This window comes from Acinonyx jubatus, chromosome A2 (genome assembly GCF_027475565.1).
Source record: "Acinonyx jubatus isolate Ajub_Pintada_27869175 chromosome A2, VMU_Ajub_asm_v1.0, whole genome shotgun sequence".
In the NCBI taxonomy this organism is placed as follows: Eukaryota; Metazoa; Chordata; class Mammalia; order Carnivora; family Felidae; genus Acinonyx; species Acinonyx jubatus.
The window spans coordinates 104,498,800-104,513,600 of record NC_069383.1 but is presented as its reverse complement, the minus strand read 5'-3'; the positions used below and the strand labels follow the sequence as shown (position 1 = coordinate 104,513,600).

Sequence of the window (14,801 nt, the reverse complement as noted above, 5' to 3'; positions counted from 1 at the left end):
CTCAGATCCCCAAGGTCGGTGCCCAGGCCCAGTCTACCCACACAGGCAGACAATGTGACACTCACCTGGACCTTGGCCAAGCACAACTTAAAAATGGTAAGTTTTTAAATGGGGGTCACTTAAAAAATAGTCAAATGGATGGGGCGCCTGGGTGACTCCATTGGTTGAGTGTCCGACTCTTGATTCAGCTCAGGTCATGACCTCGTAGTTCATGAGTTCAAGCCCTGCTCTGTGCTGAGAGCCTCTCTCTCTCTGCCCCTCCCTGCTCTCGCTCTCTCCAAATAAGTAAATAAACTTTTTTTAAAAATGATAAAATGGGGGTGCCTGGGTGGCTTGGTCGGTTAAGCATCCGACTTCAGCTCAGGTCATGATCTCACGGTCCGTGAGTTCGAGCCCCGCGTCGGGCTCTGTGCTGACAGCTCGGAGCCTGGAGCCTGCTTCTGATTCTGTGTCTCCCTCTCTCTCTGCCCCTCCCCCACTCATGCTGTCTCTCTCTGTCTCAAAAATAAATAAACGTTAAAAAAATTTTTTTTAAAAAAATGATAAGATGGTGACTATTATATTTTCAGAGGTGTCCTCTAAACACAGGGCTTTGATCTGGGAATGCTTCATGGGCCAGTGAGGCCATTTAGACCAGCTGTGCCTCCCACAATGGTTTTTCTCTCTTTTCTGTACTCAGGAAGGTCATGTGTCCAGCACATGCTGGATCTGAAAGTTTATAATATATGATATAATTAATGCAATGATATAATTAATACAATGTGATAGGATATACAACATATAATATATGATATACATGATATACAATACATATATGATAGGATACAATATAGTACATGATATGACATGATATAATATAATCCTCAAATTTTCTCCTACAAAGTAGTTTTCAACAGCTGCATGGCATCCAGCAGGAGCACAATTTCCTCTGTGCCTGAATGTCATTTGGGCCCCAAAATTTGTCACTCGCAAGTGGCACTGTGATCAGCCCCTTACGGTTTACAACTTTTCAGCGTCCTTAGTGGCTGCCTCAGGGTGATCACCCCTCTCTCTCTGCCCCTCCTGGGATTCTCTGTCTCTCTGCACCTTGCTCACTTATGCTCGCTCACTCTCTCTCTCTCTCTCTCTCTCTCTCTCAAAAAACAAAACAAAAAAAGCAAGAAAATGGCAGGTGAGTCTTGGCAGGAACCATAGTGACAGCCACACGGCAGTTTGCAGATTAGACTTGAGCCCTGTCTTGCCCTCCAAGAACCGAATGAAGTCACTTTCTTTGAGTAAATACCCAGTAGTGCAATTACTGGATCACGTGGTAGTTCCATTTTTAATTTTCGGAGGAACCCCCATACGACTGTCCAGAGTGGCTGCACCAGTCTGCGTTCCCACCAGAAGTGCACGAGGGCTCCCCTTTCTCCGCATCCTCGCCAACACCTGTTCTTTCCTGAGTCATTCATTTTAGCCACGCTGACAGCTGTGAGGTGCTGTCTCATCGTGGTTTTGATCTGCATCTCCCTGATGATGAGTGATGCTGAACATCTTTTCATGTGTCTGTTGGCGTCGGGAGGTCTTCTTTAGCGAAATATCTGTTCAGACCCCTGCCCATTTTTTAATCAAATTATTTGGCGTTTCGGTGATGAGTTGCATTAAGTTCTTCACATATTTTGGATATGCTCCTCTCAATGGATACAGCAAAACAATGATTGGAAGAGCTGTGTGCACCCCTTTGCTTACTGCAGTGTTACTTACACCAGCCAAGATACAGACGCAGCCCGAGTGTCCATCAATAGACGAATGGATATAGGAGACTGTAGTACACACACAATGGAATATTTCTCTGCCATAAAAAAGAGGGACATCTTTGCAACAACGTGCATCGAGCTAGAGAGCATTGCGCTAAGGGAAATAAGTCAGACAGAGGAAGACAAATACCGTATGACTTCACTCACTATGTGGCATCTAAAAAACAAAGCAAATGAACCAACAGAAAGCAGGAACAGACCCATAAATACAGAGAACAAACCGATGGGCTCCAGATGGAAGAGAAAGAGGAGACGCAGGCTTCCGGTTACGGAATGAACAAGTCACAGGGATAGCATAGGGAATACAGTCAATGGTACTGTGATAATGTGGTATCATGACAGGTGGTACCAATGTTTACCACGGTCAGCGCTGTGTGCGTAACATATACAACTGTCCCATCACTACACTATACACCTGAAATCAATATAACCTTGCATGTCAACTCTATGTCTTTTTTTTTTTAATGTTTATGTATTTTTGAGAAAGAGAGAGACACAGTGTGAGCGGTGGGAGGTGCAGAGAGAGACAGAGACAGAGAATCCGAAGCAGGCTCCAAGCTCCGAGCTGTCAGCACAGAGCCCGACGCGGGGCTCGAACTCACAGACCGCAAGATCATGACCTGAGCCCAAGTCAGACGCTTAACCCACTGAGCCACCCAGGCACCCCTGTCAACTGTATTTCAGTGATAAAAACATTTTTAAGTAATTTAAATAAAGCCATCCCAAGACTGCCCTACTAGCCTTCAGTAATCCTTACCTGGCTGGTCATTCCTTCCGTTCCGGAAGATAGACACGGGCAGCGCAGTGCCTCCGGCTGGGCGCCCGGAGCCAGGCCCTTCAATCCTGGACCACATCCCCCGTCACCCTGCAGGTGGACCGAGAGCCCACCGTGCCGGCCCCCAAGCCTGCCCTGGCCAGATGTACTGGCTGCTGTCACTGCACAAACCGACCACATGTGAGCCTCAGAAGCCAAAGACGTGCTGCTCCTGGAAGGTGGGGATCCGTGTCTGGGCTCCATCAGGCCCGCAGGGCAGCTGCAGGGCGGGGCAGAGCCAGGGCTCGGGTATGGGTAGGCCATCCCGGAAGTCTGGTGAAGCTTTCACAACGAACGCTCTGCGGAGGCCGAACGGGGAATTTCAGGGCAGGGGAACCCCAGGCTGTCAGATGGAGACAGAGCCAGACGGGGACGGCGGTCTGTCTCAGACGCAAGTATGTGCTCAAGTGTAGGATTCCACAAGTCAACAGACATTCCGATCCAGCAACCACCCACAACCCCTGATCGTGTTAAATGGCAGGTCTGACTGTGTGAAGCAAACAGTGCGGGATACACAAGCACCTGTCGCCATCCCGTGTGCATGCCCAGCCCAGAGGCCACCTACATCCTACCGAGCCGGCACAGCATCCCCTGAGCTGAGGACCCTCCCACCCCCACTGCCCCCAGAGAGAGCAGAGGCCCAGGCCGGGCAGGGGGAGGCACAGCGTTAACGTGCGGCAGGGCTGGGACCCAGGGTCCCAGAGAACCTTTCTGCACAAGGACAGACAGTCTACTTCTCTCTTTCCTAGCACCCCCAAAAAGTCAAGAGAACTGCCCACCCCAGGCGCGAAGGAAGGCAGCAAAAGCGGGCTAGGGTCTGCATTGACAGGCAAGCCAGGGGTACAGGAAGTTCGCAGGTGACGACTTAACAATGGAGCCGAATGAGGACCCCCGATCACTACCCCAACAGTGCATTCAATTCTTGCTATTCCAGATCATGCTGTCCTACAAAGTCAGCGTGAACACCCGACAGCTCTCCTGGGCCTGGAGTGCTAGACCCTGCAGCACTGCAGGCGGGCATTTTCAACTGGGGGAGCACTAACAGAGAGCACCGACGTGCAAGACCACGTGCACTGAGCATCGCTTGCCGGGGGCAGGTGTTCAGCTGACGAAGCACCTCCCGGGGTCCCCTGACCTGGGGGGGGGGCAGGCTAGGGGGGCAGCTCCCATGGTCCCCGTCCTGCGTGGGTCCGTGGGTGTCCACAAACGCGCAGGGACTGCGGATTCGGGATTACAAACTCATTCCAGCAAGGCTGCAAATCCGCAGACACAAAATCTGCAAATGAGACGGTTCGACCACAGCTGAATCTATGAGAACCCGTAGATGGGGAGTCTGGGACTCACATAAGAAATAGCAGGAAAATGTCCCCATTTCTTTCCCATTTTTTTATTGATTTATTGGGGGGGGGGGGACAGAGAGAGAGAGAGAGAGAGAGAGAGAGAGAGACCCAAGCAGGCTCTGTGCTGTCAGCGTGGAGCCCAATGCAGGGCTGGAACTCACAAACCATGAGATCATGACCTGAGCCAAAACCAAGAGTCCCACGCTTAACCGATTGAGCCCCCAAGCGCCCCAAATGTCCCCATTCTAACAGAGTAAATGTTAATCTGACAGAGTAAATCTGACAGAGTAAATCTGTCACGATAACATTACAGAACAAATCACGACCACGGTCTAGTCCAGTCGTATTTCCAAGCGTGTGACCCTGTCTCTTTCCACCGAGGATGCTCACAGTTCAGGAGATCGCACCCGGGCTCTGACGTGGAGCCTGCTTGGGATTCTCTCTCCCTCTCTCTGTCCCCTCCCCCACTCGCACAATCTCTCTCGCTCTCTCAAAATAAATAAAATGTTAAAAAAGATCTGGGGACTCCCCCCACCCCCGGAATGGCTCACTCAGCTGTAGTGGAGCAGAGAATACGGGTCCCTAATCTCCCACCTTGACAATGAGGCTGCCGATGTGGGATCACACATTGCAGCCCACGGACCTGAATACTCTGTGCCCTGCTCGGTTTGCATGAAAAATCATGTTACCAAATGCAATGCTGGCTCGACTGAAGCATTCCTTGCTGTCAGTGTTGCAGACCCCAATCACCTTAGGAAGGACCACTGCAGACTCTACTTGAATACCCCCAAGGAAAGACAGCTCGCTACCTCATCACATCCAAGCCCATTTTGAACTCTGAATTTCCCAAACTTCTCTGTCACACTGAGTCCAAATCTTCCCCCCACTCAATGCACGCGCCTTGGCCCCATCTCTTCCACCAGCAAATCTTATTAAAGTTAACCTCTGGGGAGGGAACTAGATGGTCTTCCTGGGGGAACAGAATGAGAACGCCCTTGGCTACTCTGAAACGACCCCTATTCTTTATGAGGAATAATTGCTTTAAACAAGGCATAAATGAACCAAACGTTGCCATTTCAGAAAACAGTTATCAACCCTGTGTCATGTGCTGATGAACTCAGCAGGTTTGCACTGAAACACTTCATCAAGCAGACTCGTCTTTCCAGATGTCACCAGCCCGTCTGTCCATCTGTCCGGAATGCCACACTGATGACTCAGGGGCAAGCCTAAGCCATTAGGTCACACACGACAACAGAAACACTGGGGGGCAATTCCTACCAGTAAGGGGGAAGAGGTCCGGGCCAGCCCTGACCTCCGTGCTCACACTTAAGCCACATCCCGGCCGGACTCCTGAGTTCCAGGGGCCACCTGCTCACCCCCAAGAGCACCCCCCACGCCCACCTACACCCCTCCCTGCACTGTTGTAAGGCTGGCCCCACACATCACATCACCTCCTCTGTAAATGTTTCAGTAAGCGTTCTCAGAAGCTGGTTTTTGTTTTTTACTTTAGAGAGATCATGAGCTGGGGAAAGGGGCAGAGAGAGACAGAGAGAGAGAATCCCAAGCAGGCTCCACACGGTCAGCACAGAGCCCAACGCAGGGCTCGAACCCACGAACTGTGACATCATGAACCTGAGCCGAAATCGAGAGTCAGATGCTTAACCGACGGAGCCACCCAGGTACCCCTGAGTTTTTCAAATACAACCACAAAATGCCTCTAACATTAACAATAATTCCTTAATGCCACCACACAATGAATCAACATTCCCATTTCCCTGTCTTACAAGTTTTGTTTTTGTTTTTTGTTTTTTTTTTTTTACAGTCAGATTGTGGGAATCCAGCTCCAAATAAAGCCTGACCATGTTTATCTAACGTCTCTTCGCTTCCTTAACAACAGAGGTGCTTCCTCCTCCGGCAAGTTTTTTGGAGGTGACCACGTGCTTTCTGCCCAGCAGAACTTCCCCACCCTGGATTCTGCTGACCCGACGGGAACTTCTCCGTATCGCCTGGCCCCATGCTTCCTGTATGCTGCGGATGGGCCTGGGCTCGGTGTGGTTCTGGTCTGGTTTCTGCCAGGCCCACGTGCCTGGCCGACTTCCCCCGACGAGGCACATGACCCTAGCAGCTTCCTTTTGTGACCCAGGAGGTCACAGAGGATCAGGGCCGCTCAGTTATTGCAACTGGGCATATTTTAACTTGGTCACTTTCTGGACATCTGCTGGCCAGCATTTCTCCTAAAACAAAACTTTCCCTCTTTGTGAAAAAAAAACAAAAAAACCAAGCTTTCCCTCTTTATCTATTTTTAACCTTGAGGTACAGCTTGTGCAACAAAAGAAGGTTAAAAGCTGGTTTCTCAGGGCGCCTGGGTGGCTCAGTCGGTTAAGCAACCGACTTTTGATTTCCGGCCTGCCTGGGATTCTCTCTCTCTCTCTCTCTCTCCTTCTTTCCCTCTCTCTTTGAAAAATAAAAAAAAAAGCTTGTTTCTCTTTATTTACCAATTTTCAGGAAGAGTTAGCCCCCTAACACTCCTCAAAGGCCACTAACAAAGTTTCAGGTTTGGGGTTTTTTTTTTCCTTTAGTAAGGGCTTTTACGTAAAGTCTGCTGCCAAGATCAGAAAGTGACATCGCGGCACCAAGTCACAACGCTGACTGCTCTCACAAAGGGATCCAGCCCCACGTCTGCACCGGTCCTCGGGAGTCCGCCATCCAGACTCCGTTCAATCCGGCGACAGGCCACCGCCCTCACCACGCAGCTGGACACGCGGGTGATGGCCGGCGAGGGGGCTGTGCCCGGTCCCCACCGCCGGGAAGCAACGTGTGAGCCCGGTGGAGAAGCTTCTCAGAAACCGGCAGGGGCCCAGCAGCCGTGTGGCATCTTCGTTGTTCTGTCTGCACAGGCGGGCCTCAGACTGTGACGGGACAAAACCTTTCTCTTGATGGAACCGTTTCTTAATAACTCAAAGGAAAAGCCGCAGGAAGTGCACCAGGAGAGTGAGACAAGTGAGCCCGGCGGGGAGGCCAGAACTGCCCGCTGCCTGGTGGCCTTCACCCACACACGCACCCCAAACACACGGAGCGACCTCCCCAAACCTCAGAGACACGTGCAGTGACCCCAGGAAGGTACCTGTCCCGGGCCCCTGGCTCTCTGAACAGAGACGTTCCCGGCTCGGCCGGGACACCACAGACACCACCCCAGCCAGCCCGACACCCGCTTCTATGGCTAAGGAAACAGGAGGTAGAGACCCCAGTCACATAGAACCCTGGGAGGAATAGGGTTCCAGAACGCTGGGCTCCCCAGACTGGCGGCCAGGGTCCCTCTCCCGCAGAGACCCACACGGCTCTGGGGGGGGGGGGCGATGCTGTTGTGTGCGTTTTTGGTAGTAATTACCCCTCTCAAAGGTAAAAACGCACTCTGGTCACTTAAGTGCCATCGATGGCACTTAATGGCACAAAGTGCCACGATGGCACAAAGATGTCTCTGCCGACACTCACGGGGTCCTAACTCAGGGTATTAAACCAGTCAGCGCTCAGCCCTCCTTCAAGTGGCACACTGCTATTTCCACCCCAATCCCACTCAGCCACTGCCTTCCAGGGTCCCCCCACATTCGGAGTCTGTGGCTGCTATAGAATCCATGCCGCAAAAGAAAGGCCACTCAACCTGACCTTCTTCTCCGTGGCAGATTCCAGCCTGGGGACGTGGGGACACTCATTCACCAAAGAACGGGGACCCGTCGGCCCCGAGGGCCAGGGCTGCTGGGCACCGGAAGCAGCAAAGCCCACAACGCAGTCAGTGGCCCATGCCCGTGTGTCCCACACCTCTGGCAGTGGACGTGAGGGACGCCAGTGTCACATGCTGGACGGGAACAGACGCAGACAAGCCTTGGCTGGTGTGACCGGCCTGCAGCCAGCGTGGGTGTTAATCATCAGCCAGGCTCTGCGCTCCCCCCTGGAGGTAAGCGGACACCAGGTCAACGTGTCCCCTGCTGCGTGTCCCTCCACCTGCCACCTGCCGCCTGGCCACCAGCAACATCTAGGTCAGCCCTGCTTATCAGCACGGGCTCATTGTGTGAGGCTCAGCATGGGTAGGGGGGCTCCTGAATTCCTGGAGGCTCGTCCCTCCTTCTCTAAGGGTCTGTGAACCGAGGCTCCCGGTCACCCACCGGCAGTTCCCACGAGGGAGGCGCACATGGGGCCGCCTTGCCCGGTAATGCAGGCAAATGCTCCCTGGCCAGCTGGAAAACACCAAAGGCCCGGATGTAACATTAGGTGTGGGAGGGAACAGTGAAATCAAAGCAAAGTGCGGACCAAAGTCTGGCCTGTGGTTGGAAAGGGGCGGGGCCTCGGTTTCCCAGAGAAATCTGTGCCAGGTGCAGAGATGGCCCCAGGGCGGTACTGGGGGGAGGCTCAGCCAACAGGTGCAGACAGAGGCTGGGGGCAAAGGTCAATGCAAAAGGGCCCCTCCCCCCCACCCCATGGCACACTCAGGCCGACTTAATGCCCATCCAGGCCCCGGCAGACGCAGGGGCTTGGCTGGCCTCCCCCGGAAAGCTCTGGAAGGCTGAGTCCCCAAGTTCTGAACCACTGTTCCTCCTTCAAACACCTTCCCTGCTCCTCTGCATGCCCACAACGTCCATGGGGTCCGCGGCAGGGCCCAGACAGTCATGGCCAGCCATGCCCAGAGCCACAGAGTGCACCTGTCCCCCATGATGGCCCCAGCACAGGGCTGTGGCCAAGAGCAGGGAGAGCCCAGGAGCGCTGGGCAACACACGAGGGGTGGAGGGCGTGTGCACTGCGCTGCCAGCAGCTGCTCGGAGGCCTCCTTCCAGCCTCTTGGGGCTCCTGGGGCTGCCATCCCCCGACCTCTCCCGTGGCCTGCGACCACATCCCCTGCTCTGCTCTTGACGACATGGGTTCAGGCTGACTTCTCCACGTCCGCAAACTCAGCCACATCCCGGGTTCCAGATGGACAGGAATCTGGGGGGCACACAGGTCATCACCCAGGCAGGTGCGGTATCCAGGTCAGGGGTGAGTCCTCTTCTGTGCTCCTTCTCACTGCGGATCACTTTGTTATCTCAGATGCCAGCTGGGGGCCTGCGCTGGGAGGCCCCTCTTCATCCAGGATCACTTGTTCCCTGCGAGGGCAGGGGGCTCAGTCAGGTGGGCGTCCGACTCTTGATCTCGGCTCACATCATGATCTCATGGTTCGTGGGTTTGGGAACTGCGTCAGGCTCTGCGCTGACAGCGTGAAGGCTGCTTGGGATTCTCTCCCTCTCTCTCTGTCTCTCCCCAGCTCATGCACTCAAAATAAATAAACTTTAAAAAAAGAAAAAAAAAAAGATGTGGACTACTACCCAACAGGACTCCTGAGACGTTTCCCTGTAAGATCCGAGCATGAAAGGGACGTTCGCAACACTCTGCTGCCTGAAGGAAGTTATTCCATCACGGCCCCGGTGAAACACGCTCGTGTGAGATGCACAGGCGCGGCAGCCGTGGGTCCAGACACGGCCGTGCGTGCACACGCGTCCTAGATTTCGCGACTTCCGGAAAACAGAGGCGTCGCTCAGCTAAGACCCTGCCGTGCCGAGCAGATCCGCGTCTGTGCTTCTGAGGCGTCCTGCAGCGTGGAACTAGTCTGTGGGCAGGGATGATCCACAGCCGACCACAGACCCTCACGTACTGAGGGGAAGACAAGAAAGCCACACGGAGCCCGCGGTGGACTGGAGCCGGCGAGAGAGGCCAGGCCATCCCAGGACCTCCAGCGACTCTGCTATACAAAGCCCCCTCCCGATATTTGACAGGTGGAAAGCTTGACTGTGTGTCACTGGTAGCTAATCCTGCAATAAAATAAAGGCCGTATCATTCAAGCGGATCTCCTCTCATCCATCTCAAACTTCCAGCTGTCCCTTTTGGTGGGCGTTTTTTCTGAAACAATCCAGTACCTTTCGGAGAATCCGTCACGGCCACGGGTAGGCAGTGTAACACGGGCAGCATGTGCTCAACAGTCACTCGGCCCTTGTGCTCATCTCCACCCATCAGCTCTTCCTCTGCCCCTGTGAGTTTACACAAACCACACCGAACTGCGTCCCAACGCGCACACACACACCCCGTAACCCACACGCACACGCAGGTGCCACCAACAGAACCCAGTGTGGCAACTCTGGCCTCAGTGTGTGCAACCTGACACCTAAGGTCACCTGCTACAGAAACCAGCCACCGTCTTCACTTTAATTAAACACAGAGAAGTCCGGCCACGTGAGCTCGGTAAACAGCGAGCTCCAATTTCAGAAGCTATTCTGCACGGCCCCTCCTGCAGCACGAGAAACCGCAACAGCCCAGCAAAAACCACCGCTGTGTGAGCCAGGTGAGGGCTGGCACCTGCCTCCTAAGCCGAGCCTGGCGCTGCCCCGGAGGCCTGCGGCACGTGGCCACCGCAAGGCGGGGACGCGGCACCTCAGACGCCGAGGAGCCACGCTGGCTGTTGGGGCTCTCCCTGGACCGAGGCCGCCATGTACTTCCAGGAACCCTGGCCCTGCAAGGAGTACCCGCCTGCTGGGACTCCAGCGTGTGCTGGCGAGAGCCACAGCTGCACCCGGAGAGAGTCGAGTTCCGTTCCCGCACTGGCGTGAGTCCGCTCCCCTGGAGGGACATGGAAGGCAATGACCGGGAGGGAAACACCCAACGGCACCCTGCCTGGACCGCCAGTAATCACCCACCACCGTGCCCAATGCGGGCGCCCTCGACATCTCCCAGCAGGCTCCGGGGACACGAGTCCCCTGCGTGTCCATCCAGGCACCTCCACCCCTCACTAGCAGATGGAAGGGTCTGGAACTGATCAAACCAGTTCTCCCCGGCCAGATGGCAAAGGAACAATGGTCAAAAACAAACAAACCGAAAGACCTTTACTGCCCTCCCGCATTCGCTGAACAGCAAAAAAGGCTCTTGCCCTCCCTGTGTCTTTTCCACATGCCACAGCCTGTGCCCTTTCCACATGCCACAGCCTGTGCCCAGACGTTCCACCACTATTCCCCCTGCTCCTCGCGGCGACCCGCGAGGAAGGGGACAGCGTCCCACGTGCAGAGAGAGGTGGAGTCCCGTGCAAGGTGGTGAGGCTCTCCAGGTGGTCCGGTGCTTGCAATCACCAAAGCGTTCTGTGCCCGTGTACACACGTGGTCGGTGTGCCCACGCTTGTCTGCAGAAACACTTCAAACAGAGGCCCAGCTCGGCCTGGGAGAGCCTGACCGCCTCTCCCATCACGAGACCTCGGCTACCTGGAGAACCAGCGGTGCCTCCGCTGGTTGGGGGCCAGCCGACCGGGCTCCCCGGGGGCCGTCCAGGCGGGAAGCAGACAGACCGGATGGCCAGGGTCATTCTTTCCTATCCTGGTGGGAGCGTCAGCCAGGCCGCCGTGGCTCAGGCCGTGCCCCCAGCCACCGCCCGCACCCCACATGATTTCCCATGACACGCATCCCCTGCAGATTCCTGCCGCCCTCCCACAGCCCACACCCCGCGTGACTTCGCACGACGCACGCGACCCCCATGGATTCCTGCTGCCCTCCTTGCTGACAAGGTGTGCACCTTCTATCCTGGTTTCCTTTCCACACAGACACCCTGTGACACAAGTGCCACAGCACCGTGACCCAGACACCCTGTGACACGAGTGCCACAGCACCGTGACACACACAGACGCCTGGCCACATGGGCACCATGACACACACACATCCTATGACACTGGTGTCACAGCACCATGACCCATACAAACGCTCTGTGACACGGACACATTGTGGCCCACATTCTATCACTAAGAAAATGGACTGAGGTATCTTCTGTCACAGACCAGGAAACCCAGGCTGAGCACAGGAACCCCTGACGTCTGGAGATCTGAAAGGCAGATGTTACAAGGGCGAGCCTGGAAAGCGTGCAAATGGCCTGAGGCCAGGGGTCTGTGCAGAGGCTCTGTGAGGAGAGCAGGTCCTGTCTGAGGTCCACGGGGAGCCTGACAGCCCCAAAGAACGCCCCACATGAAGAAAGAGACAGTCCCGCGTGACAAGCCCGGGGCCCCGGGAGACCCCGAGGACCCACCTGTTCCACGTGCACCTGTGGTGAGTCACCCCCGGAAATGGGAAGAAACAGGGTAAGTGGACGGGCTCCCGGGAAAACTCCACGGAACGTCAGCCTGGGCACGGCCCCCGAGGCTGAGCCCATCGGACCCCGCTCACGGCCACAAAGCTGCAGCATCAAAGACAAGACCTGTAGTTAAGAAAGTCCAGATTTTTCCTCACTTTTACGAGGTCCAGCTCCTTTTAGAGAACGTCATAAAAAGCATGGAGCCTCCCCTCCGGAGCAGCATCCCCTGGTCCCACAGAATCTCCTCTGCAATTTCAAACACGCAGCGGACTCCCAGGCTAGGAGCTCAGGAGCCGGAAGGGGGCCCTCCCCACTGTGCAGCATGGGGATTGGGGCCACAACGAGGAGGTGGGGGCCCTGTCTGGTGGTCTTCAGGCCGCCGCCACACCGACGGCTACACCTCGCGCTCATATGCTTTCCAAAATGAACTACTTTTTCTAGAACTCTTACCTTGAGTTGCTCTGGGGCCCGACCTCCTTCTCGGAGCAGAGGAGGCGGGAAGAGCTGGGGTGCTCAGAACAGGCCAGCACGGGGCAGGCTCTCCTGCTCCGGGAGCACGAACCACCCTGGGCAGACAGGTGAGAGGATGACACCTGTCGTGCAGTCCTGCGAGGCCAGGATCCTGGCACCTGCAAGCAGGAATCGGCCCCTCGTGAGCCGCTGCCCCCCGGGGCCCTGGGACTGCCCCCCACCCCATCCTCAAAGTAGAAATGTGCACAGACCCCAGGGATCTGACTCATTGTCCCTGCGGCCTGGAGTGGGTGGCAGCATGACCTTGGCTCTGGCCGTGAAGACTATTTATAACCCCCTTGCTTATCTTCAGTTCCTCAAGGAACATGACACACGGTCACTGGTTTGTCTGGAACGTCCATCGCTCCAATGCTGACTCATATGCTCGTCTGGGGCAGGGCTCTGTCTCCTGACATCCACGCCCCCCACCTGCAACCCCTCCCCACACACAGCCTCTCGATGCCCAGATCCGCCCACCCGATGGCCAGCGTCCCTGCGCTGACTGATACCTTCCGGAAACAGGAACACATCTTCGTGACACGTGTGGCCTCAGCTTCACACACACACGTATCAACGTTTCACGAGTGTGGGAGGGAATACGTGAACAGATAAACATAAAGCAAAAAGAAAAGGAAGAAAAACAGTCTCTGGAAATATGGGGCGTTAGACAGGCCCTACAGGGTGGTGGCAGCCAGACAAGCCGGCCCATGGAGCATGGAGGTGAAGTCTGTGCGTGGAACTGTCCACGCAGCACCTGCACAACCCAGTGCTCCCCTCGACGGGGACTTGCGAGGCAAGGACTTGCGAGGAATTGGGGCTCCTGTCTTTGGAAAATCACTACCTGGGGCGCCTGGGTGGCTCAGCCAATTAAGAGTCCGACTTCGGTTCAGGTCATGATCTCACGGTTCGTTAGTTCGAGCCCCCGCGTCGGGCTCTGTGCTGACAGCTCGGAGCCTGGAGCCTGCTTCGGATTCTGTGTCTCCCTCTCTCTCTCTGCCCCTCCCCTAACTCATGTGCTCGCTCTCTCTCTCTCAAAAATAAACATAAAAAAAGAAAAATCACTACCTATATTCCACGCCAGGGAACTTGTTCAGCAATAAAAAGAAATGAAAAGACACAGAGGAATCCCAAAGACATATCACCCAGAGAACGAAGCCAGTGGCACAATTCCAACCTTGGGACATTCTGGTAAAGGCAGACCAGTGGGGACAGAAATGAGATGGGCGGTTGCCCTCGGGGCAGGTGCGGGGTTGGGGTGGGGGGAGTAGAGCACAGAAAATTTTTAGTGAAAATGGTCTGCGTGACACTATGAAGGTAGTTGCGTGTGACCCAGTGGTCCAGATCCACAAAACGCACACCACCAATGTGTAAACCATGGACTGCGGTTAATAAAATGTGTCCGTATCTGCTCATCAAGGGTAACAAATGTGCCACATTACAGCACGATGGTTAACAAGGAAATCACGAGGGCAGAGGGCTATCTACCTTTGCTGTAAATCTAAACCTGTCCTAAAAAATAAAGTCTACTCACTATTTCTCATTGTTCACAGTCTGAAAGCAAGCATTTGCTGAGTGAGTAAAAGGAAAACGTCTATTCAATCTCAGAAACGGGAGTCTCGGGCGCCTGGGGGGCCCAGTCGGTTAAGCCTTTGACTATTAGTTTCAGCTCAGGTCATGATCTCACGGTTCGTGAGTTCGAGCCCCGCATCGAGCTCTGTGCTGACAGCTCAGAGCCTGGAGCCCGCATCGGATTCTGTGTTTCCCCCTCTCTCTCTGTCCCTCCCCTACTTGTGCATGCTCGCTCACTCGCTCTCTCTCTCTCTCAAAAATAAACATTTAAAAAAAAGAGTGAGTCTTAAAAACAGCAGCTACCAAGTATTCTGTCCAGAAGCCGCTGCTCCCCACAAGTCCCCCAGGCCACAGGGGTGCGGGGACATTGCCCACCTGGCCCCAGCATGTCCCCCCAGGGAATGAGTGCAGGCTCCGGACTGGCCTGATGCTCACAGCAGCCCCATCCATGGCTGACGACTCTGGAGAGCTCTGCCATTCTCCACGGGGGCAGGTCAGACAGGTCGGAGAGGAGGCCTCTCCTCTCCCATCACAAACCGCACAAACCATAGTCTTCCCTGGAGAGTGAGCAGGGGTGGGGAGGGGCGAGCGGGCTCCCCAGCTCAGAACAAGACAAGCAACGATGCTCAACCTTTGCACGTCTCCAGT

The 14,801-nt window shown here is 55.1% G+C and overlaps 1 protein-coding gene across 15 annotated transcripts in view; it reads right to left on the bottom strand.

Annotated features, from left to right (window-relative positions):
* TNS3 (tensin 3) overlaps positions 1-14,801 on the bottom strand; it is a 215,715-nt gene that overhangs the window by 133,588 nt on the left and 67,326 nt on the right. For 5 of the 15 annotated variants that reach the window (XM_053218739.1, XM_053218738.1, XM_053218744.1 and 2 more), the window contains one exon: positions 1,744-1,831. The exons of 7 other annotated variants lie outside the window; for them this stretch is intronic. In XM_053218739.1, the coding sequence (XP_053074714.1) occupies positions 1,744-1,831 (88 nt within the window). Of the gene's footprint in view, positions 1-1,743; positions 1,832-2,553; positions 3,893-12,029; positions 12,738-14,801 lie in introns of those variants that run through there. 3 more of the 15 variants (XM_053218745.1, XM_053218740.1, XM_027045987.2) reach the window with 3 other exon arrangements.